This window comes from Acartia tonsa, chromosome 1 (genome assembly GCF_053477335.1).
Source record: "Acartia tonsa isolate MP-2025a chromosome 1, ASM5347733v1, whole genome shotgun sequence".
Lineage (NCBI taxonomy): Eukaryota > Metazoa > Arthropoda > Copepoda > Calanoida > Acartiidae > Acartia > Acartia tonsa.
The window spans coordinates 37,932,990-37,958,929 of record NC_137260.1 but is presented as its reverse complement, the minus strand read 5'-3'; the positions used below and the strand labels follow the sequence as shown (position 1 = coordinate 37,958,929).

The window sequence follows — 25,940 nt, the reverse complement described above, 5'->3', positions numbered from 1 at the left end:
CGGACAAGATGTACTTATTGCCGACGTCTTAATTAGTTCGTCATATACGGTTTAACACACATTAGCCGAACAGAGTGGAGCTTTGAGAACCCCTTTATTTGAAACTATTGTATTTTTCTAGTTTTTACTATTTTTATATGTTTAAAACACAAAAACTTATGGAGTAGCGTCACTAGTAAAATATTGCAATTGGTGATCGTGATAACGTTGTGACCAATAAGAAAAATAGGCCATTGGACATGTATGTTGATATATTATCATTTTACCATATATTTACATTTCTTCTATCTTTCTTTATTTCTAACTAGCAGCTCTGCCCCTAAAGGCCTCTAAAGGGGATGTGGAGTTTAGTACATACAAACAGACACAGATCCTATCACTTTTATGTAAGGATATATATGTGAAAAAATCACTAAAAATTCTCTCTTTTTCGAAGCCACTTTTTTTCACAGCCGACTTCAAAGTAATATATGTCTTAACTTAATTGTTGTCTTTATCACCTGTATAATTAAGGTTAGGCTGCGCTGCTTTGGGCATTTTTGTTGTCCACGCTTGGCAGAGAACCTCAGAATCATGGTGGCCAATGGCGGCTGCATGTTCGAGTCCTCCAAGTTTCCAGGTGCCACGCTTTGTTACAAATATTGTACTCGGACACACGTTTCTAGTAAGGATTATCAAATTATGTTTTTTTTCTAAATATGATATTTAAACGCAAATAATTAACAATGAATAAACACATGAATAGTTATTTCTCGCATCGTATTATAAACAGCTTTCCGTGGATATAGAATGTACAATTATAAGATTAAAACCAGTTTTTTAGCCCCGAGGTGCCGAAGTCACGGGCTAAAAAAATTGCTTTTAATCTTATGCTTGTACATTTTTATATTCGTAGAAAGCTGGATATAATACAATGCTAGTCATAGTTTTTTCGTATGGATGAGAACCGGTTCCTTTCCACCTAACTCGAATGAAAACGAGAAAAGACTTTATGATATTTTATAATCTTTATCTAACAGACATATTATAAAATATTTTGAGCAAAAATTTTATAATTAAAATTTTGTTTGTAAAATTTTATTCTATGGAATTTTAATAAATATAAATTTTCTTACACAAATATTGCATTATATGTATATTCAGTTTTAATGGATATTTGATATGCACAATTGGTTTTAATGGAATTATTAAAACCGTAAGAGCAAAATTAATCATGGAGAAGCTTTAGAAATTTAAAACTTTCTCTATGCTTTTATTGACAGTTTTTTTTAGGCAACAAAAATGGATTGACCCTGCGAATTTGACCTTTATTTTCGCGAAATTTATACATAAAACTATGCTAAATGCTGTTTTTTAATCGTATTTAAGAACCAGATTATATCCAGTGGAAATAAATTAAATTTGAAGTCATGATAAGAAATATAATAGTTATTTCTCGCATCGTATTATAAACGGCTTTCCGCGGATATAGAATGTACAATTATAAGATTAAAACTAGTTTTTTTAGCCCCGAGATGCCGAAGGCACGGGCTAAAAAAACTGGTTTTAATCTTATGATTGTACATTTCTATATTCGTAGAAAACTGGATATAATACGATGCTAGACATAGTTTTTTCGTATGGATGAGAACCGGTTCCTATCCACCGGATTCGAATGAATACGAGAAAAATCCTTATTCATCGAATCGTATTATAGACACCGCTTATACCAATTTATGTACCATATATACAAATTATACATAAGCATCGTTATGATTGAGCTTGAGTAATGAAAAAAGGTAAATAATAAGGAAAATCAAACTTTAAAAAATTTGTTGATTTACCTATGAACAAATTGACAGCTTGCATGTAGGTACAGCAATGCCTCTGATATCTAGAATACAAAATTTAAATGAGTCATTCACTGAATGCAAAATATTTTTTTGTAGACCAACAAAGTTTCATGCGAAGATCTACTTTTTGCATTACTAAGGTATTTTATATTATTGGTTGGTTATACCTTATTCCCATAAAAGAATAAATCTTGTTACTCGTTTTTGCTTATAATTGTATTACAAAAGTGCAAAATAAAATGAAATAAGATACAAAAATTCTGTTGAAAAAAGAGAAAATAGTGGATGTAAGGATCTTGTAATATGGTTTTTAAGGTTTTTTTATTACTGATTATTTATTAAAATATTACAATACTTTAGATAATTTTGTCGTAAAAAGTGACTTGAAATAATTTTCCATGCTGGACGATCAGAAAAACGGATGAACAAAAGAGAAGCATTGCTACTACCTCATGAATTACCTCATTCAGGCGGGGATGCTTTCCATGACACTCAAACGCCATGGTCCATGGCATTCCCCATACTCTGACTATTAATGTCGCGCACCAAACATGGTAGCAGAAGGAACCATTTTTAACGTCTTGAGTTATGACGCGTTCTTAAGCCGAGAATCGAACCTATCACTTCCCCGACGACGAGCGGATGCACTATGTGTTGAACTACGGTCGCGGGTTAGGCGTGGCTACTAACCTGGCACAGTCCATATCTGTATTCAAAATCAATGAAACTGTAAGAAACATATTGATACAGCTCCCCACTACCATTAACTTGTAATTTCTCTGATCCTATAAGAAAATAAGGATGATTAATATGTTCAGAAAGCGAAATGTTTCAGATAAAAAAAATTATACCACCTCAGATAAGAACAATTTTAACGCAGCTAATTTTTACTTGATCTTTGAAAAGAAATATTTTTTTGGTTCTAAAAGCTTTACTGTAAAAAACATCATCATCGTTGTGTAAATTTTTAGAAGCGAAGCTTTTTTATAATTAGGGTCGGTCCGTCACAGATGGATAGCTATTTTCGTTAATTTAGGCATTTTAGAATTGTCCTATCGATTTCAAACTTTGCATGGTGATTCCTTTAGTAGTTAGGTACGATTTAGAAAGCGTAGCAACTCTATAATCATTACAAGAATGCCCGTACGTCCGTTTTAAACATGTTGATTTTTTTACTTTTTTAACAACTAAATTTTATATGATCTAGTCATATCATCCGATTGATCTGATTTTTGGTATGTTAATTACTGGGAAAACAAAGTATATTGTTATAAGCGTAGCAACTTTATAACCACGTCCTGAAAATGTAAGTATGTCCATAAACATTATCCTGTATCAAGCAGTTTTTCAATAAATTTACTTACAATTTTGCTTCGACACTTATACATTTATATTCTGTTTATTCAGTTCTGACACTATATAAGTGTTAATGTCCTACCGTTTCAGTGCTTCGCTTTTATGGATGTTGTCAACCTTGTTTTTACTATATTACAATTTACTGTTTTTCAACATCGTTATCTGGTTGTTGCTATGCTTATTATTTAACAAATTAAACGGATTAGAAATGTATATATTATATCATAATCTTGGATTAAAATGTTAGATGGTACTTTACTTTTAATTTTTCCAAATTAAAAGATAAACATGGAATTAAATTTAAATCATTTTGTTGCTAAGTAAACATTCTTCAGAAAAGTTTTAGACAATTTTTTTGAAAAAGTAAACTACACAAAGACAGTTATGTCCATAGACAGCGCAACCATAACTGGTCAAAACATATATGATAGGTAAAAGTTACTTTGCTTTAAGAGCTCTTCGTTAGAATAGTCGAAAGAATTTAAAACTTGGCATGCTAATTCCTGAAATATTTAGAAAGCGCTCCAACACTTTAAATGGATATAATGGTGTTTAGTTTTTTTTCGAGAATGTCCTATTCACTTGATTTTTCAAGTTTGATTCCTTGGACGATAAGCATAATGTTATAAGCGAAGCGTTGTTCCTATATATGTTTGTTAATATTTGCTATTTTTAAGCTTCGCTTTTAAAATTGTTGTTTTATTGGAAAATTACTTTTTTGAGAAATACAAAATCTTATCTTTTTATTTTTTCTGATTAATTTTTAATCCGATTAATTCTTAAATGTTTAAAATAGAATACTAGATATGTTGTTTTTTTTAAACATGGGTTAAATATTCTGTTTCTATGCCAATAGTATAGTATACAATTACATGACAATTTCTAAAAATCTAAACGTAATTTTTGATTTAGTTTAAATTTACTTTTTTCACTGAATTTTCTCTTTAAAAAAATTGAAAAGAATAAGAAAAGTACATTTAATTTTGTTTTCAAGCTGGTATTAAAAACCGACTGAAATCATATTTCAAAACTATTAATAATCATTGTCATAATTGATAAAATTTTGCAAAGCACTGAATTTTACTTCTTTAAATCCTTTAAATATATAGATTTCTCAATTTCGCTACTATTGGTTTATTAAGAGTTTCGCTACTTTTGAACATAATTTGAAATTGCGACATACAATAATATACATTAAATCTGTATCCTGTGTCAAACAACAACTAGTTTTTGTAGCTAGAAGGATAATAGGTCAAATCTTGTCAAATTTCTTAGCAGTTGTGTATTCCTTTATATCTTGGCTAACAAGAATATTTCTCACAATTTAATGTTTTTTTTTTTGATTCCCTGTGTTATAATTTTGTTACTGTTAGAGGAAAAATATAAATAATGTATACCCTGTGATGAATCAGAAATATTCTGTGAAGCTAGAATGGTTGAAAGACTTCCAATTATCCTCTCCGAAGCAAAGGCTAGACTCTCTGAATTTTCCTCGGTCTAAAAAAAGAAAAATATTTGTTTAAAATTTAAGTTTTATGAACTTGGTGACAGAAACCTTACTTTGTTATATTATAAAGCAAGAGTATTTGGATATTTTTAATGTACTTTTTAAAAGCGAAGCTTTTCTATAATTAGGGTCGGTCCGTCCGTCCGTCCGTCCGTCCGTCCGTCCGTCCGTCCGTCCGAGATAGTTAGCTTTTATTCGTTAATTTAAGCATGTTAGAATTGTCCTATCGATTTCAAACTTTGCATGGTGATTTCTGTAGTAGTTAGGTACGATTTAGAAAGCGTAGCAACTCTATAATCATTACCCAAATGTCCGTACGTCCATTTTAAACATGTTGATTTTTTTACTTTTTTAAATAGCTTTTATTCGTTAATTTAAGCATGTTAGAATTGTCCTATCGATTTCAAATTTTGCATGGTAATTCCTGTAATAGTTAGGTACAATTTAGAAAGCGTAGCAACTCTATAATCATTACCAGAATGTCCGTACGTCCATTTTAAACATGTTGATTTTTCTACTTTTTTAACAACGAATTTTTATATGATCTAATTATCCGTTTGATCTGATATTTGGTATATTGATTCCTGGGACAACAAAGAACAATATTTTAAGCAAAGCAACTCTATAATCAAGCCCTAAAGATGTAAGTATGTCCATAAACATTATCCTGTATCAAGCAGTTTTTTAACAAATTTACTTACAATTTTGCTTCGAATCTTATACTTTTATATTCTGATTATTCAGTTCAGACACTATACAAGTATTAATGTCCGTTTGTCCTACCGTTTCAGTGCTTCGCTTTTATGGATGTTGTCATCCTTGTTTTACTCTTATCCACAATTTCTCTTATTTTGGTTAGCAACTTCTGTATTTTCTATAAATCTATTTTTGTCTTTAGTCACTGTATTTATCAGATCTTTTGATCTATATTTTCATTTTAAAACAAAAAGTAAGAAACAGCGTTTGGTATCCAATTGTATCATACAATACAAATGACCAATGATAGGCCATTGGTCAGTAAATTACAATTTATACTGGCCTATCATTGGTAATTCGTATTGTATGACGTCATTTTTTATTGGACACTATACGCTGTTTCGAAAAACAATTCTATTAACAATTCCTCAATTGAAAAACATGTTATTTTCTTCATTGAATTAAAACAGAAAAATTAAAGATAATTTTACTGAGCTTACCCCATGCACAACTTGTAACATTCTCGGTGCTGAATGTTGTACCAATCTGTTCACTCCCTCCTGTAAAATTAATTAAAGTGATTATTTCTATGAAGTTTGAAGCTTATATTAAAACATAATTTTTTATTTTGAAAATTTAGTAATTGAATACTACTTACTCACACATAATTCTAATCGAAAGATGTATATCAAAATTGACACACAGAAAACTGTCCCGAATTTGTATTAATTTTGAGGAACAAGACTCCAGTGACGTCATATTTTTCTTTCCCGAAAAAAGGAAGGGGGGAAGAAAATCTCTTCAAAAGAGATGGGGAAAACCCCCTTTTCTCCCATCTCTTTTTTCTTTTCCCCTTCCCTTTTTTTCTTTCCCTCTTCCCTTTTTCGGGAAAGAAAAATACGACGTAACTGGAGTCTTGTTCCTCAAAATTAATACAAATTCGGGACAGTTTTCTGTGTGTCATCAAAATTGATTCGATTTAGGACAGTTTGACTAAAGTAAATCATTTGGTTTTCTAGAGATTTATTGGAACAAAACCTACCTTTAAAAGTTCAGCTATTGCTTCTCGTCTCCTTCCCCTGCCGACTCTGTCACATCCCTTCTTCTCGTACACATGAATACTCACCTCCTAAAATACAGGTCAAAGTTTTAGAGAGTCAAGAGTTCATAAAAAAATGAGATTCAGCTGTAGGGTAGCACCATCATGGTCCATGGAGAACAAAATAAAAATAGCTTGTTCGCCTAAACTCAAGATAATTATTTGATTTAATCTAGAAACAAGTTTTATTTATAGGATACACAAAAAAATATTTAATTATACAAAAGCAAATAATTATTAGCATAAATATCAATATTATGTTACATAGTGCATGACATATTACAATTTAACTAATCTAGAATAATAATACAAAATAGCATGAGATTTTTTTTCCTTATACAATGATTAAATATCATATTAAGAAAACTGTTGATATTTACAAAAACAAAATGTCAAAAATCGTGGAATCAAAAAGTATGCATGTACTAAACATACATTTTTCATTTGAATTAATCAGGTTAAAGGTTTATCCTCTTATACATAAATCATATTTCATATCCTATGAACACTTGGATGACAAGAAATAAAAGTGTTGAAGTTTAAAATAAGTTTTTATGAATTGTGTATATGCTTATTGTTTGAAAATTTTAAGAAAAATGCAACTGACTTTTTTTAATAGGAGCTTTGAAAATTTACTTTCTTGTATATAGAATACCGAAGGTGTACAAATCGTAAATATATCAGCAGATAAAATTGAATGTTACTAATTGTCTAGAGGGATCTTATTTTCATCACAAATGGCTCATTAATTGGCATACATTGTGAGTGATAGAAAATCATAGATAATAAAAAGGATATGATTTACATGCTAATCTTATAGGATTATTACATCAAGAAGATTTTTCATTCAAAAGTTAGTCTTTTTATGATTTAAGGTAACTTAGAACTATATAATTATATATGTGAACAAAGTACCTTTCTGTGCTTTAAAACTCCCCATCACTTAAAAAAATAATTAAATTATGGGGTAGAGGTGTAGAAGCAAAAATAATTGTATTATTTGCTTAGTCTAAATCAGGTTTAATTGAGTGAAGGGTAGACCTAGGTGTTAGCGCCTTCCCCATGGGTAAGGCAAAAAAATATCCTAAAAGTTTTCAAACCATCTAAAAAACTCACATTGCCTACTTTGCTCTCCCTAGACTTTGGCATAACTTTGTATTTTTTCCACATTTCCTGTTTCCCTCCCTCTTCTTTTCAAATTAATCTGTTGGGAAAAGGCCTAGACTTGATTGGGAGGTAAATTCAAAGAAATGACAATCACTCAGAACAATACTTGTTCTTTTTAAACTAAACACCAACTTTTTACTTACCCAATGAATAAAAAAGAAAATAATGAAAATATCCATTTTATCCATTACAAAATATTTTATTACCAAGTAACTTGTATAGACTTTTCACTTTAAAGAAAATTCTATACTGATTTTGCTGAGCATTCATTGAATTTCTCAAATCCTCCAAGCTTAACTCTGATATTAATATGAAACTTTATTATCACGTCATGTCAAGCTATAAATAATTACACAGAATTTCTTTATTTTAAAGTTATTTCAAAGTATTGGATCAGTAATATTTGACATAATATCATTTGGCATAAATTCATTTCACATAAAACATTTGCCATAAAATCACTTCACATAAAGGTACATTTGATATAAAAACATTTGACATAAAGGTATATTTGCCATAAAGGTACACTTCACATAAAAACGTTTCACATAAAGGTACATTTGACATAAGGGTACATATGATATAAAGGTACATTTGACATAAAGGTACGATTGACATAAAGGTACATTTGACATAAAGGTACACTTGACATAAAGGTACATTTGACATAAAGGTACACTTGGCATAAAGGTACATTTCACATAAAGGTACATTTCACATAAGGGTACACTTTACATAAAGGTACATTTCACATAAAGATACATTTCACATAAAAATTTTCTCATTAAAGAATTTTTCACATAAAAACATTTCACATAAATATACATTTCAAATAAATTTGTCATGAAAACATTTGTCATGGGTAGGGTACCAGTATAAAACTTTGGGTACCAGTAAAAATTTTGGGTACCAGTAAAAACTTTGGGTACCAGTATAAAACTTTAGGTACCAGAATAAAATTTTGGGTACAGGATAAAATTTTGGATACCAGTGTAAAACTTTGGGTACCAGTATAAACGCTTCACATAAAAACGTTTCACATAAAGAAACATTTGATATAAAGGTACATTTGACATAAAGGTATGTTTGACATAAAGGTACATTTGATATAAAGGTACACTTGACATAAAGGTACATTTGACATACAGGTACACTTGGCATAAAGGTACATTTCACATAAAGATACATTTCATATAAAAAAATTTTCTCATTATAGAATTTTTCACATAAAAACGTTTCACATAAAGATCATCATCATCAGACGCATCTCTCTTTTTGACTGTGAAGGCCAGAGAATACGGACACCTTGTTCCTCCATGAATTCCTGCTGTCTTTGGCAAGTTTCTCAGCTTCTCCCCATGTTAATTCCAAATTAAAGAGGTCCTTTTCAGTGCTCCGCCTCCAGGTCATTTTTGGTTGTCCCCGATTACGTTTACCAGTGGTAGGGTTCCATTTTAAGCACTTTTTAGGAAACCTATTTTGTTCCATTCTGAGCACATGTCCTAGCCACTTTAGTCTTTTATATTTCACTTCTGCTTCAATACTATTGCACTTGGTCTTAGCATACAGCTCAAGGTTTGATATTTTGTTTGGCCAGAATATTTTGCAAATTCTTCTTAGGCAGCTATTGTGAAATGCATTAAGTTGATTTGTTTCAGTTTTCACAGTTCTCGAGCATTCCGCTCCATAGAGAAGAACTGATTTCACATTACTGTTGTAAAGTCTGATTTTTGTTTTCAGAGCAAGTTTCTTTGAATTCCAAACGTTGTGTAGACTGTTGAAAGCAACCCTAGCCTTATCAATCCTGGTTTTAATATCAGCTTTTGAGCCATTTTCACTGCTGATAACACTCCCCAGATAGGTGAATTTGTTGCTTTGTTTCAATTGTTCACCATTTATTGTTATAGTTTGATCAGGGTTTGTAGGTATATTCATAATTTCAGTCTTCTTGACATTAACAAAGAGCCCGACTTGTCCTGCATATTTGACTAGTCTATCTGTCTTAGCTTGTAGATGTTTAATTGTTTCTGAAATCAGTGCCAGGTCATCAGCAAAGTCCAGATCTTCTAGGTGTCCTGGTATGCCCAGCTGGAGACCACGTTTTTTGTCCTCTGTGGTTTTCTTCATCACCCAGTCAATGACCAATATAAATAGAATAGGTGATAAAATGCATCCCTGTCTAACTCCAGTGCTTATTTTAAAGAAATCAGATGTCTTATTGTTTCCAACTGAAACACAGGCTTGGAAGTTGTCATAAAATTTAGTTATCATAATTATCATCTTTTCTGGTATACCATAACTTCTTAGTATTTTCCAGAGTGTTTGTCTGTGTATGGAGTCAAAGGCCTTAGAGAAATCAACAAAATTTACGTGAAGTGGCTTGTTAAATTCAACACATTGTTCAATAACTGTCCTAAGGGTGAAAATTTGGTCAACACAGCCCCTTCCAGCACGGAATCCAGCTTGTTCTTCTCTCCGTTTATTGTCAATTTTCTCATCAATTCTGTTTAAAATAACTTTACATAGGACCTTGCTTGGGATAGAAAGCAGCATAATTCCTCTCCAATTATCACAATTGTTCAAATCTCCCTTCTTAGGTAGTTTTATGATTATACCTTTAGACCAGTCCGTTGGTATCTTTTCTTGCCTCCAAATTTTATCAAAAAGATCAGTTAGAGTCCTAGCAGAAAGATCTATGTCTGCCTTAAGCATTTCGGCAGTTATCAAGTCAGGTCCTGGTGCTTTGTCATTCTTTAGGCTATGTATAGCAGCTTTAACTTCTTGAATAGTTGGTGGTCTTATATCTATGTCTATTTCATGTTCTGGTTCTGGTTCAGCAGTAATTTCTGGTTCAGGTCTGTTCAACACTTCTTCAAAATGTGATTTCCACCTTTCAGCAATTTCTTTTTCTGTAGTGAGTAATTTACCATCTTTAGCCTTGATAGTTTCACCACTCTTTTTGCTATATTTGCCACTTAATTGCTTGGTTATGTTGTATACTGTTTTCATGTTACCAAAGTCAGCTGCTCTCTGGGCCTTTTCAGCCAGATTGTCAATGTAATCTCTCTTGTCTTTCCTTGTGCACTTTTTGACTTCTTTGTCTTTAGCAGTATATTCAGCTTTTAAATTGCTCATGTCAGCCAAATGTTGAGCATTATGGATTTTGTTTTTGAGCTTCTTTCTCTCTTCTATTTTGATCCATGTTTCTTCAGAGATCCAGTCCTTTTTCTCTGGTTTCTTGTGTCCTAGGATTTCCTTAGCAGTAGATTGAAAGTTTTCTTTAATTGAAGTCCATGTGATCTCAGTCTCGTCATTTAGGTCCTCTAAGACTTGAAATCTATTTCTGAGTTTTAAGACAAATTTATGTGAAATGTATCTTTATGTGAATGAAAATGAATTCACATAAAGATACATTTCACATAAATTTGTCATGAGTAACAGTATAAAACTTTGGGTACCAGTAAAAACTTTGGGTACCAGTATAAAACTTTGGGTACAAGTATAAAACTTTGGAAACCAGTATATAACTTTGGGTACCATCATAAAACTTTGGGTACCAGTACAAAAAAGTACGTTTAACAGATTTTCATTCTTAAATTTGGAAGTTTTTTTTCATTGAAAATATTTTGAAGAAAAAAACATGATTTTATGTGATTATATGAAATGTACCTTTATGTCAATTTTATTTTCATTTGAAGAGTACTTTTATTTTAAATAACATTCTATTGCAACAAAAAGGTGATGTTAGCAAATAATTTCTTGAATAAAATCATAAAACGTTTTTTCATTTAATTTTCATTTTTTTCACTGTTGTGTTTTTATTTGACATTAAAAATAAAAATCATAAAATATCTTCCAAATCAAAGAGAAAAAATCTTTGAATTATTGGTCAATTTAAGTTCAAAGATTTTTTTATTGTAAAAAGTTAATTTTTTAAAAATATTTTAGAAAAAAAATCTTCTAACAAAAAAAATTTATCATAATCCAAGATGGCGTCAATACATGTAAAATAATATTTTCAGAACAAAAAATTAAAACTTGAATATCTTTTTTCACAGATTGAATTTCAAAAATCGGTCTGACAGTTTTTCCAAAGTTAGTATGATCTATCGAATGAAAAAGGTTTGAAACTGATAGAACATTTCTTTATACTAAAACATATTTTTTCTCCCGTTTTTTCCCACACTTCCAAAAAATGAAATTCAATGAAAATTAAATAGTTCTCACGTTAAAAAAAATTTCTCACGGGTCCAAAAAATGAATTTAAATGAAAATCATATGTACCATTTAAATCAAAATAAATGGTTCCCACATTCTAAAAATTTTCCCACGCTTGACATTCTTGAAAATTGCTAAATAAATGGACATTTAAATAAACCAAAGATCACTTTTTTTGCAATGGAATGTACCTTAATGTTTATGTGAAATGTTTTTATTGGAAATGTACTTTTTTAATGTGCCTTTATGTTAAATATATCTTTATATGAAACCTTTTTTTTTTGTAAAATATATGTCAAATGTTTATATGAGAAATGTACCTTTATGTCAAATGTACCTTTATGGGAAATGTGCCTTTATGTCAAATGTACCTTTATGAGAAATGTACCTTTATGCCAAATGTATCTTTATGTGAAATGTACCTTTGTGTGAAACGTTTTTTTGTGTAGTTTATCCATATGTAAAATATACATTTTTTTTTATGTGAAGTGTATCTTTATGCCAAATATACCTTTATGTGAAATGGTTTTATGTGAAATGTATCTCATGTGAAATGTATCTTTATGTGAAGTGTACCTTTATGTGAAATGTAACTTTATGTGAAGTGTACCTTTATGTCAAATGTACCTTTATGTGAAATGTACCTTTATGTCAAACGTACCTTTATGTGAAATGTACCTTTATGTGAAGTGTACCTTTATGTCAAATGTACCTTTATGTCAAATGTACCTTTATGTTAAATGTACCTTTATGTGAAATGAGTTTATGTGAAACGTTTTTATGTAAAGTGTACCTTTATGTGAAATGAGTTTATGTCAAATGATACTTTATGTGAAATGTTTTATGTGAAATGAATTTATGTGAAGTGATTGGATCAGTAATATTTGACATAAAATCACTTCACATAAATTCATTTCACATAAAACATTTGACATAAAGTATCATTTGACATAAACTCATTTGACATAAAGGTACATTTGACATAAAAACGTTTCACATAAACTCATTTGGCATAAAGGTACATTTGGCATAAAGATACATTTCATATATATAATGGTAAACTTGACATAAAGGTACATTTGACATAAAGGTACATTTGACATAAAGGTACATTTCACATAAAGGTACACTTGACATAAAGGTACATTTCACATAAAGGTACCCCGAGCATGGCAACCGGTGAACAGAATCTCAGTTCTGCACCACAAGCCTCGCACGACTGAAGTTCCCATGTCTATACAGTCATATTTATATGAAAATATTTTTAGAAGATTTTTGAATTTTTTTTGAAGATTTTCTTTTAATAACAAATAAAAATCTTTAAAAAAAATGGAAAATCTTCAAAAAAAAATTCAAAAATCTTCTAAAAATATTTTCATATAAATATGACTGTATAGACTTGGGAACTTCAGTTGTGCGAGGCTTGTGGTGCAGAACTGAGATTCTGTTCACCGGTTGCCATGCTCGGGGAAAAAAATGACAACCTCGGGTAGACTTTGAAATGTATCTTTATGTGAAACGTTTTATGCCAAGTGTACCTTTATGTCAAATGTACCTTTATGCCAAGTGTACCTTTATGTCAAATGTACCTTTATATCATATGTACCTTTATGTCAAATGTACCTTTATGTGAAACGTTTTTATGTGAAGTGTACCTTTATGGCAAATGTACCTTTATGGCAAATGTTTTTATGTCAAATGTACCTTTATGTGAAGTGATTTTATGTCAAATGTTTTATGTGAAATGAATTTATGTTAAATGATATTATGTCAAATATTACTGATCCGAAGTGATTTTATGTCAAATATTACTGATCCCAAAGTATTTGATTCTATTAGAATCTGAAAAAAAAATAAAGTTTGTGCATCTTAATTATTTAAATATAAATTTTAGAATTCATTCAAGCTTGCGTCATCCAAAGTTTAAAAATTTACAAGTTCACTAAAGTTTAGTGAAAAACTTGAATTTTTTACCACACACCACCCAATAAAGTTTATGTAATACTTTCTATATAAGAAAATGTTAGATTATTAAGTTTCAAAACTTTAAAAAATTCTTTTTTAAAAATGTTATATTTTGATCTGCATGCATCAGGGTATATGTATATATTATTTCATAACTCTAAAGAGGGTTGATTATGGGCTCGATTAAAAAAAACTTTACTTTTACATTTGTCTTGATTGTTTCAAACAATTTGTTTGTTCCAAGCAATGGCATTCAAGGCTGGGGGTGTAAAGGGGTGCTAAACCCCCCACTCCAAAAATATCTGGTGTTTGTTTGATAAAAAAAACTGTTGAGTCACACTACTTGTGAATATATTACATTTTTTTAACAGAAAAAAACGTAAAAAATTGTAAAAATATTATTAACACTCTAAACTTATATAATCTCTATTGTTTGTGTAGGATCCCGTAAAGATAAATGATATTCAATTCTGCAAGGAATATCATATTTCTATCTGTATAAGCTCTGTGCTCCATAAGGAAGAGAATTATAAAGGAAAGAATTTGTATTCTGTATTTTATCCTTAGAACAAGGATGACAACATCCATAAAAGCGAAGCACTGAAACGGTGGGACAAACGGACATTAACACTTGTATAGTATCTGAACTGAAAAATCGGAACATAAATGTATAAATGTCGAATCAAAATTGTAGGTAAATTTGTTGAAAAACTGTTTAAAAACAGGATAATGTTTATAGACATACTTACATTTTTGAACTTGATTATAGAGTTGCTTCGCTTATAATATTGTTATATCAATATACCAAAAATCAGATCAAACGGATAATTAAAACACTTGAAAATTTGTTGTTAAAAAAGTAGAAAAATCAACTTGTTTAAAATGGACGTACGGACATTCTGGTAATGATTATAGAGTTGCTACGCTTTCTAAATCGTACCCAACTACTACAGGAATCATCATGCAAAGTTTGAAATCGATAGGACAATTCTAACATGCCTAAATTAACGAATAAAAGCTATCTATCTCGGACGGACGTACGGACGGACGGACGGACGTACGGACGGACGGACCGACCCTAATTATAGAAAAGCTTCGCTTTTAAAAATCTAAAATGCGGTATTCTCTCACTTCCGCACATATATTGAAATTCATTATAACCCCACAAAATGTCCCTTTTTCTTCCTTTTAAACTTATCATCAAAAACAACTGTAAATTTATTTTTTTTGCTAGTGTGTGTCTCTTAGCCTCAAGGGATCCAGGTGGGGGTATGTCACCAAGTGTAAAATCCATTATATTTTTTAAAAACATTGAAAGTTTCCAGGTCTATTGTACAAATTCCTGGAAAAACTTTAAAAACTGGATGAGCAGTTTACTAGATCTTAGCGAACGGAATCAGGCAGATTACTGTTTCTTCTAAGCGCTTATTACCTCAGCCTAAACAAATTATAATCCGTTTACTGAATAGGTTGGGAACAGGTTAAGACATCCAGTCTCTTATTCGAAAGTGATGATATGCGCCAGTGAATGCACACCCTAAAATGTTTTTGTATTAATACTTTTCTTGTAACAATTATTGAGTTTCCGATTTATGGGTTAGAAAATAAATTGCTTCGATAAAACAATTTGTGTAATGTTTTTGTGTATGTACAAAGTGTATGGGTGTGCGTGTGTGTGTTTGTGTGAGTGTATGTGTGTGTGTAACTGAATTAAAAATAATGTGTCCCTGGGTTTTATTTATTTTGTAATATATTTATTTTTGTCTTTTATTAGAAAATATATTGTCTAATTTATTTTATTTGTCATATTTTAGACTAGCGGCTATACCCTTGGAGGCCTCTAGGTACACAGAAGAAAAGGGGGTTAGAAGTAGACCCTATATTTTTTGACAAGAAAAATTATTTTTTTGTTTGTTTGGGGGGGAGGGGTTATTTTCTATAGAAGCGATTTCGCTTTGTACTCAAAATGGTTATTAACCTTCTCTTGACCCGTTGGAAGCTTTACTGTATAGAACCTTATTGGTTCAGCCGTTAGCGAAATACTGTTTTTAAAAATAATTTAATTACTGTTGGTATTAAGTGGTATTGTTTTCATATACAAAACAATCCTTTGTTTTTTACATTTAATAATAAACTATAATGCGACCTTGACACTACAGGCTTATAACAAAATAAGATTCTATATAAATCAGGGATAAGGGATGGGAAACGTAGGAAAATATTATTTCAGGCCTATTTCAAGCCTAGGCCTATTTCTAGCCTAATAAACCAGTTTTGGGATAGCGCAGTGGTTCGTATAAAATGCTAATGAAAAAGCTGTGTGTGTGTGTGTAGATAAAGTATAGAATCAAATTCAGGTAGCTAGTTTAAAGTAAAAAACATAACTTTTTATAAACCTATATATTAATGGCTTTAGTTAAAATGAAGTTTTTTCTCTCCCAAAATTTTTTATCTTTTACTTTGGTAATTTGAACTGTCAGAAAGCTATCGTTGGGTTTCCCTCAGACAGATTTTAGTTTGTATTATTTGCATTTTTATTAATGAGTAAAAATTTTATTTGAAAATTTCATTGCTAATTAAATTCAAAATAAATAAATAAATATGCACTCGGGTAACATTCTATCAAGTTCTTTGGATACTATACTGGATATAATGTAATGATATATCTGTACTGTGTTGATGTATTGTACAAAAATTAGGGTGAAGGTGTTGTATCAACTCCGTACTAAATTTTTAAAATTCAAAATACAACATCTAATTTATAAACTACCAAATGAAAATTCGTAGCTACCTTCTTTCCAAAAAAATAATCCCGTTATTTTTGTTTTTTCTATGTGGCCCTTTTTTAATGTTTAACTCTAAGCAGATTTAATAATTAAACTAATGTGATCTAACACCATTTATATTTATTTTTTCGTAGCAGACAAAATCATTATTTTTTCTAGATTGTCTGCTTCTAAAATTTCCGCCATCTGTGATTTGGGCTTGTTTTGTATCAACCAATCACCAATTGGCTCCGCCAATTGGTGATTGGTTGATACAAAACAAGCCCAAATCACAGAACACTATTGGTTTAGAGCGGTAGCCAATATGAGCCGTCCGCCAGTAAGGTCATTAAATTAGGCAAATGGTAAAAGTTGCATGATCCCTTTCAAAACCAGGCCGAGACCTAATTTATGGCCAGGTTTCCTATCCCTTATCCCTGATATAAATAATTTGAAATTTTCTACCTTTCCATCAGTTTTTGAGACAGCGTCGTAAATTTTCCATACTGGAGGTTCACATTCTGGAGCTGCACTTGTCAGTTGTCTACCCACCATATAATGCCTAAATATATATGAAAGTTAATGGATTTATTATCACTTGTCAGCTCAAGTATGCTATACAGGGTAAATACCTAGGTAAGGGACCAGTCGATAATGATCCTCTGGCGACTCTTAAACCTAACAGGGTCAGAGCTGTCTATTATCAGAATACCTGTCCCTACCCTCTCATCTTAATTCAGTCTGCTAAACACATCTTATATGTGATACACTATTTTTTTGGAGGCTTTATTGATGACTGGGCTAGGGGAATACCACAGGATCTGTGACTTGAGTTATAGGGGCAATACCAAGGTGAGGGACCAGTCGAAAATTATCCTCTGGCGACCCTTGTACCTAACAATGTTAGAGCATTCTGCTCTTAATAAAACTGTCCCTGCCCAGGATCTGTGACTTGAGTTATAGGGGCAATAGTAAGGTAAGGGACCAGTCGAAAATTATCCTTAATTCATCCTCTGGCGACCCTTGTACTTAACAGTGTTAGTGCACACGGTTGGACCCTCAGATGTCAAAACTTTATTTTAGTGTTTGGCCAAAATGACTTAGCAATTGTATCTGTAAGTACGTCTAATAACACCCTTTGCTATTTTTAAAATCCTAGAAAATTTTTTTTGCAAGAAAATTGCATAAATTCGCAACCTTTTTTAGAACCACTACATAACTCGAGTTTTAAAACTTTTTATATAAAATCCTTTTTACAAAAAATATCAATAATTACTTAAAATTAAACCTGAAAGAAAAAAAATCTCATTACATGTGTTAATTTGCATGTTTTAGGTCTTTTTTTGAGGAAAGTATAACTTCCACATTTTTGACAATAATATATTTTTTTAACATTTCAAAGTAAAATATAATAAAACTTAAACGATTTTTCTTGAATTATCAGTTGAAAATTTCATCAAACATGCAATTTAAGTGATGAAAATTTGATAAAATCATTTTTTGAATGTTTAGAATTACCAATTTTCTACATTTAAAACAAAATGTTAAAAAAATTTAAAAACATTTTAACATATAACTTCAAAAATCAATAACATTTTATAAAAAGATGTTTCAAAAAATAAATCATTAAAAGGTATTAAAATGCATTTGAAATTACTTAAAATTAAAACGAGAACATCTTTTTACACTGTATTATGTGTAATGGAGTTAAAATGACATGATTAGTGAATGAAATATTTCCTAAACTCATTAAGCCTTTTTGTGACTATATTAAAAATAATTTATTTTGTGTTATATTGTTTTTTTATTCAAATATTTGACAAAATTTTCCCTACGTCAATAAAATAAAGTCAGTTTTTTACTGATTCCAGGTTTTTCTTTATAATTATAACAATTAAATATAATATAAATCTTCATTATCTTTTATTTGAATTATCATACACATTAAAATGTAAAGTATAAGCTAGAATAGCACTTTTTTCAACGAATATTTTAATGACATTATATCAAAATAATTCCTCTTAAATATCACACAACATATGATTGGGAAGTATAGCCATTTCTTAGAGGTATAATATTTACAAAAATACCATTAATTCTGTTTTTATCAGAAGTTAAAAACATTGAACAATTCTAAAACAATGGTTGGCTGTCTAGATATTGAGTACACTAAGACTACGGCTCTGTTCTATTGAAATAACGTTGCAAAAAGAGGGGTTCTGAAAGAAATCTACCTAATTTTTTTTAAAGAACCAACAAGTACTGTCAGTATCTTTTTTCTTGTAATCTAGCAGACAATCAAATCATAACACAATTTTCATGATAAAATATTCAGGTTTCTACTTCACATTTTAAAAAATATACTGATCAATAAAATGTTCAAAATTTTACTTTGTACTAATTGAAAAAATATGTTGTAATTCTTATTTTAAAGTTACATTTTTATCCCTGACAAAATCATAGACGACTTTTAAAGGCATCTTATCTAAACTTTTTGAAGAAAAACTTAAAAACGTTAATTAAGTATGAAAACTATTTTCTTCGATTTTTCTGAAGTTATTATCACATTCTATGGGTTTTTTATTATCATTTACTTATATCGAAAGTGCCAAACATTGTACCCTAACTTATTCATTTAATAAAAAACCAACCGTGTGCATTCTGCTCTTAATAAAACTGTTCCTGCCCCTCCTTTCTTTATTCAGTCTGCCAATCACACCTTAAATGTGATCCATTAAGGAATTAAAATATGACTGAACGAAGGGAATGTCACAGATTGTAAAAATCTTTTTTATTTAACCAATGTAATTTTGAAATGCTATTCTTTTATATATCTGTACATAAACAATTTTTACCCAACTTGAATATTTTAAATGAGTTTTAAATTAATATTGTTATACTTTTAATGTAATCTTTGTAAGTAAATGATAAAGACAAATAAAGAATCAAATAATAATAATAATAATATTATCACTTGGATCTTACACCAGATTACCATATACTCTAATAAAGTAAAACTTGTAGCTGGCTAAAATAAGGATCTTTTATATCCTCCCCCTTTACCACATTCCCTTCCATCCTACTGGATAGACGAACTGGCCATGTTAGCAACCTAAATTGACGACAATTGGGTAAGAAAGCTAACACACTCTGCTGCTGCACTTGTAATATTTACTTAATATCAATTGAATGGCAAAACTTAATTGTTAGGTAAATAAAATTAAAATAATACTTAGGAGCCAGACTTGATATTTAATGTAAACAAGAATGACAACATCCATAAAAGCGAAGCACTGAAACGGTTGGACAAACGGACATTAACACTTGTATAGTGTCAGTTCTGAATAATCAGAATATACATGTATAAGAGTCGATGCAAAATTGTAAGTAAATTTGTTGAAAAACTGCTTGATACAGGATAATGTTTATGGACATACTTACATACATTTTTAGGACTTGATTATAGAGTTGCTTTGCTTATAATATTGTACTTTGTTGTCCCATGAATCTATATATTAAAAATCAGATCAATCAGATAATTAGATCACATAAAAATTTGTTGTTAAAAAAGTAGAAAAATCAACAAATTTATAATAGACGTACGGACATTCTGGTAGGTAATGATTATAGAGTTGCTATGCTTTTTAAATCGTACCTAACTACTACAGGAATCACCATGGAAAGTTTGAAATCGATATGACAATTCTAACATGCCTAAATTAACTAAAAAAGCTATCCGTCTCGGACGGACGGACATACCCTAATTATAGAAAAGCTTAGGTTTTTAAAACAACAGCCCCTTTTAATGTTGAGACAATCAAACACATGGAGATTCAGGTTGATAAAAAAAAGTTTTATAATAATTTGCTATGTTTTTCAATTGTCTACTTGAAATAATATATCTGAATAACCCCATATAAAGGTCTGTCAATAATAAGGTTGGTCCCCAAAGAACCAATTAATAAATACATTTTAAGTGCTTTATATAAATGTATCTAGTTACAGATCTTACAAATTCAAAGAATAGTTTTTACTTTGTAATTGTTTCTAGAACGTGCTAAAATTTGCAATGTCCTGAAAGCAAATACATTCATACAATTATATATTTTACAAAAAGTTATTTGTTAAAGTTTATTTTTAGTGCTTAATTTGGACTGAAGTAGTTTTATAATATAATAAGTAATTATTGAACTGTACAATTGTTTTCACATTCATAAGAGTGTTAATTGGTCTGCAAAGCTCTGACTGCAATGTCAAATTTCCTGTCGCGATGCATTAGGATTCCTTTAACAATGAGGTATAAACTCGAAAGAACATTGCACTTTAGAATCAATACAATAGGGTTCGTATTCATTTTAAACTATAACTATTTAGCGATTGGCCTTTTTTCAAAACAAAAAAAAATATGTGACTCAAAGAAGTCTTTAATATAACCTGAGGTAAGATTTATTATTGATTTATATGTAATGATACTATATCATTTATTAATATTGTAACTCCTATTCATCTCATATTTGTGGGTTATGACTATTAAGTGGGCTTGCATGCATATACATATATGTGTGTGTATAAATATACAGAGTCTTTCAAGAGAAATGGACTCTTTTAAAAACAATAAATACAAAAATTCACTTATAAAAATTAAAAAATTCCTCAAAACTGTCCACAACCATAGACGTCCAAGGGGGGGGGGGGTAATGGGGCGATTACCCCCCCCCCCAAACGAATTTGGGGGTACCCCCAAAATTTTTTTCATTTTACCCCCCCATTTAAAATTTACCCCTACCCTGGGGGTGCCGTAGGCATCCCCAACCATTTAGGAGGGGGTATTTACCCCCCCTAAATAATTTTGGGGGTGTAAATACTAAATACCCCCCCCCAAGATAAAAAATCTCTAACAAAAAAAATTTTTGCGCGCTTCGCGCGCATTTTTAATACTAAATTTTTAATAAAATTTAAATTACCCCTCCGAAAATTTTACCCCGGGGGTAAATTTTTGGGGGGGGGTAAACAAATTTTACCCCTGCCAACAGATTTCAGGGGGGGTAATTACCCCCCCCAAGCAAATTTTACCCCTGGGGTAAAAATTTTGGGGGGGTAAAAAAAAATTCGCGGCGCGCTTCGCGCGCCATTTTACCCCCCCCCCAAAAACCGAATCACCCCCCCAAAAAAAAATTGGACGCCCCTGTCCACATCCATATAAAATTTTGTTATTTATCCATTAAAAATGTCGGAAGTTCGAAAAAAACCGATCTAATGAACCTATTACTGACATGCGAGAAATCTGGATTATCCTAGAATATGAATGAAAATATTTTAAAATTAAAACTCAACACACTATATATCCTAAAGCGACGTTCAAGGTACCTTAGGCTGTCTTGAAGTCGACATCAAAAACAATTTCATGTATAGCTTTGAAGAAAAATTGGACAAATCGAATGGGTGTGACTGCTATTTTGTAACGAAAAAGGCATTTTTTAATACTTTAGACAAAAATGTTATATTACAGGCTTTCCAAATATAATTGTTGTTTTTCTATGCAAAATTATTTTAAAAATTCACTTATCTTGAAAGACCCTTTACACCAAATTAAATATTTAAATTTAACAACTGCACTGTACTTTAAGTACTCTTTATTTTAAAAATATTTTAGGGATAATACTATGAAATTTGCATTAATTTAAAGTAGTATTTTATTTCAATTAAAATAATGTTTAAAAATTTGTCTGGGGGGAAAGGAAATAGTTGAATTTTATATTACCATTGAATTTTAATATCATGGGAGGAAATAGAATTTTTATCATTTTATACGTGAGATGTTAAATCCGCAATTGATCAAAATAGGTATTACATTTTTTTTCTTCAAAATTGTGTTCGATTATGATTTTTTCAAATTTATACAGAAGACGCTACTCAGATTTTGCTGCTGAAAAAGTACATTAATTTGAATAGTTATCGTAAATAGATTTATATTTTTGGAAGTTGCAATTCTTGTTTAATTTAAAATACTTTGTAAGTACTTATGTAGCAGAAATACAAGAAAAGAATCTTAGATTTAAATATTTTCGCCATCAAATACTTGCGATTGTAACGTATAACGTAGAACAATTATTGTAGTTTCCCGGCCAGGTAGGCAATGAGTTCGAAACTCGTGAAAAAAAACATTTTGTGCCTAGAAAAATTAAACTTTGAAACCATTACAAAAGTCACAAATGTCATATTATTATGAAAAAAATGTCCTACTCCTTTCTCCCTGAATAAGCTCTCAGTGTAGATTTATCATTATATATTTTGTATCAAATCCTTTTGTACAATTTTGAGATTATTTTGGTTGGAATTACGTAACTGTACACCAACAGATAATAAAATCTAGAACGAATCAATAAAAGTAGCAGAGCATTTTACCGTAGGGCAGTACAAATTGCTTTAACAAGCAATAAAAACCATCGACGAAAAGGTCTTTAACAGTAAGATACCTAAGAAAATTCTCATGAATTTTAGCCTTGAATTATTTTTGTACTGAAAAATGGCATGGAATAACATGGATTTGCAATTAGAACTAATGTAATATGTACAAATATTTTGTTTAACTTTAGTGTCTAAAAATATAATATATAGTTGTACAAAACAATATGAAATATAGGTTCCAGGTATGATATTCCAGGTCTCCAGCTATCTTTAAATGTCAATTTTTTACTAAAAATTTTAAACTTATCCTAGTTTAAGCTTATCTAACATGGCTACATAACATATCAAAATTTTGTGATAATCCGGCGCAGCTTTCCTACCGACTACCGACGGCTGGCAGCTACGAAGGATCCCCGCTGCCTAAAACTATGTGTTCAAAATTTTTATACAAAATTTACTTAAAAAGTAACATTTTCTAAAGTGAGTGTTCCATCGTTTCAACCACTAATTTTAATCTACAGAAGGGGTAATTTTGTGTGTAATCATTTGTGGATGTACATTAATTTATAGGCAATTATCTTATCCCTTTGGATCCCTGGAACTTACTGAGAAATTGGGTTTGCGTCCACAAGCCTGAGCCCAGACTTTGTCTTTCCAAACATGGCGCTTTCAAGAACTGAACTAGAATTAGATACCATGCATTTTATTTTTAGATTTCTGAAAAAAATATTTTTTTTAGACATCTATACTTTATTGGACAAGTTTTTGTTCTAAAATGTTGGATTTCTTTAGGGTGTAGTTCACCTAGCCTTTTAAAGAAAAGCCAAAAAATTTTTTGGATAAAAAAAGCTTCCCTGAAAAAACTCTTGGACAAACAGATAAACTAACACACTTACAATGAATAGGTATAGTAATTGTTAGAAAAGTTTAAGTCTTGCTAAAACTAAAGATGCTTTCCTTAAAAGAAAATGCAGTCACATATAAATTTACAACTAAAAAAAGACATAGTAACTATAATTAAAAATACGTATTTTATTTGAAAAGATTGTTTGTCTGTTTTTTTTATCATACTAGAACGATTGTGCTCTCAACCTTAGAGAAGCTTAAAGTAAAAAAGTAATAAAAAATAATAGGAACATTTTTATAATCAAAGCTTTGACTTTGTGTTTGTTACATTACTTTGTTATTAATTATTTTAGCACAATGGCATTACATTCAATGTTATAATATTTTTATTCTTTCCAATATTGGTTTATTGAAACTAGGTTTCTATAGGTATTAAGTGTATGTAAAATTAATGTATATTATACAATAAATAGTAATAAGAATCAATACAATTTAATACTTCATATAAATGTAGACGGTTTGCACACTCAAAAAGGCTTCCTTTTTTTTGTCATTAGATGAAAGAACTTTTAATTTTGATAATAATCCTTGTTCATATAAGCACGCGCCTCAAAAATCCTCATAAAACCTGTTCACGCGCATTTGGTTTGGGTGTATTTTCAAAAGCGAAGCTTTTCTATAATTAGGGTCGGTCCGTACGTCCGTCCGTCTGGAACGGATAGCTTTTTTTCGTTAATTTAGGCATGTTAGAATTATCTTATCGATTTCATACTTTGCATGGCAATTCCTGTAGTAGTTAGGTACGATTTAGAATGCGTGGCAACTCTATGATCGTTACCAGAATGTCCGTACGTTCATTTTAATCATGTTGATTTTTAACTTTTTGAAAACTAAATTTTTATGTGATAAAATTATCCGATTGATCTGATGTTTGGAATACTGATTCTTAGGACAACAAAGTGATATGTTGTAAGCGAAGCATCTCAATAATCAAGTCCTAAAAACGTAAGTATGTCCTTAAACATTATCCTGTATTTAGGCAGTTTTTTAACAAATTTACTTACAATTTTGATTCGACATTTATACAATTATGTTCTAATTTTTCAGTTCTGTCACTCTACAAATGTTAATGTTCGTTTGTCCTACCGTTTCAGAGCTTCGCTTTTATGGATGTTGTCATCCTTGTTGTAATTCAAATAGATGTTCGTTTAAATTAAAATTAGATGAACATAACCTCTACTATGTTAATTACATTACATAAGTGTCCCTTAAAAAAAGTAAAAGGAAAGGAAATATTTATAACTAGCGGCTTAGCCCCTAGCCTCTAGGGGCTGTGCCCCAAGAGGTGATCACAAAATTTTTTTTTGGCGAAATTCGTTAAAGGACCAAGGAAATCTTCAGCATTTTTTGTTTTTTTGGGGGGGTGGGGGTGTCCCAACCACCAAGAAAATAGCCTAAACCACCACAGGACCAGTAAGTATATTCCCTGAAGAGTAGAAACCGATCGGTTCAGTGGTTACCGAGATCTTAAGGGACGGACAGACGGACAGACAGGCATCATTATAATTTGTATTATAGATAATGTAGGTTAGGTTAGCCTTATAAGCATAGTTCAACTACCAGTAAGGAAGGCCTATTAAAATGGAATGTCCAAACAGAGTCGAACAAATTAGCTTACAATAAAATTCCTTAACTTATACTAAACTAACGGGTACGCCCCAAAATGAAGGTTTGTAAGGCAAAAAAATCATAGACGTCACACCTTTGAAGGAAACAAATCATAACAATACTTACATAGCATATAAACATGCAAACTATTTTTATGATTTATTGTGAAAACATTGAAGAAATCTCCGAATTAAATTCTCAGCAAATCTATTTTCTTAAAAGCTAGAAATAGACTATTCAGCAATTTTGTTTACACAATAGAGAAATGAGAATAGAGGGGTAATCATCCCGTTTTCACCAGAGAAACTGGTCCTAAATCGAGAAACAATTTACTTCTAGGAAATATACAGCAGAAAACTTTTTTTTACTTTGTAACAATTCAGATATACTCAAGACATTTTTTACCCCCTAAA

General features: G+C 30.5%; 1 protein-coding gene across 4 annotated transcripts in view; it reads right to left on the bottom strand.

Annotated features, from left to right (window-relative positions):
- The window catches only part of bma (SCY1-like protein bma), a 63,451-nt gene extending 39,725 nt beyond the window's left edge, over positions 1-23,726 (bottom strand). For all 4 annotated transcript variants that reach the window (XM_080160398.1, XM_080160378.1, XM_080160386.1 and 1 more), the window contains exons 1-8: positions 23,620-23,726; positions 17,071-17,167; positions 6,434-6,520; positions 5,892-5,951; positions 4,586-4,685; positions 2,523-2,617; positions 1,824-1,873; positions 501-661 (exon numbers count right to left, since the gene is read on the bottom strand). In XM_080160398.1, the coding sequence (XP_080016524.1) occupies positions 501-661; positions 1,824-1,873; positions 2,523-2,617; positions 4,586-4,685; positions 5,892-5,951; positions 6,434-6,520; positions 17,071-17,167; positions 23,620-23,711 (742 nt within the window). In that variant the 5' untranslated portion in view covers positions 23,712-23,726. The remainder of the gene's footprint in view (positions 1-500; positions 662-1,823; positions 1,874-2,522; positions 2,618-4,585; positions 4,686-5,891; positions 5,952-6,433; positions 6,521-17,070; positions 17,168-23,619) is intronic.
- Between the last annotated feature and the right edge of the window lie 2,214 nt (positions 23,727-25,940).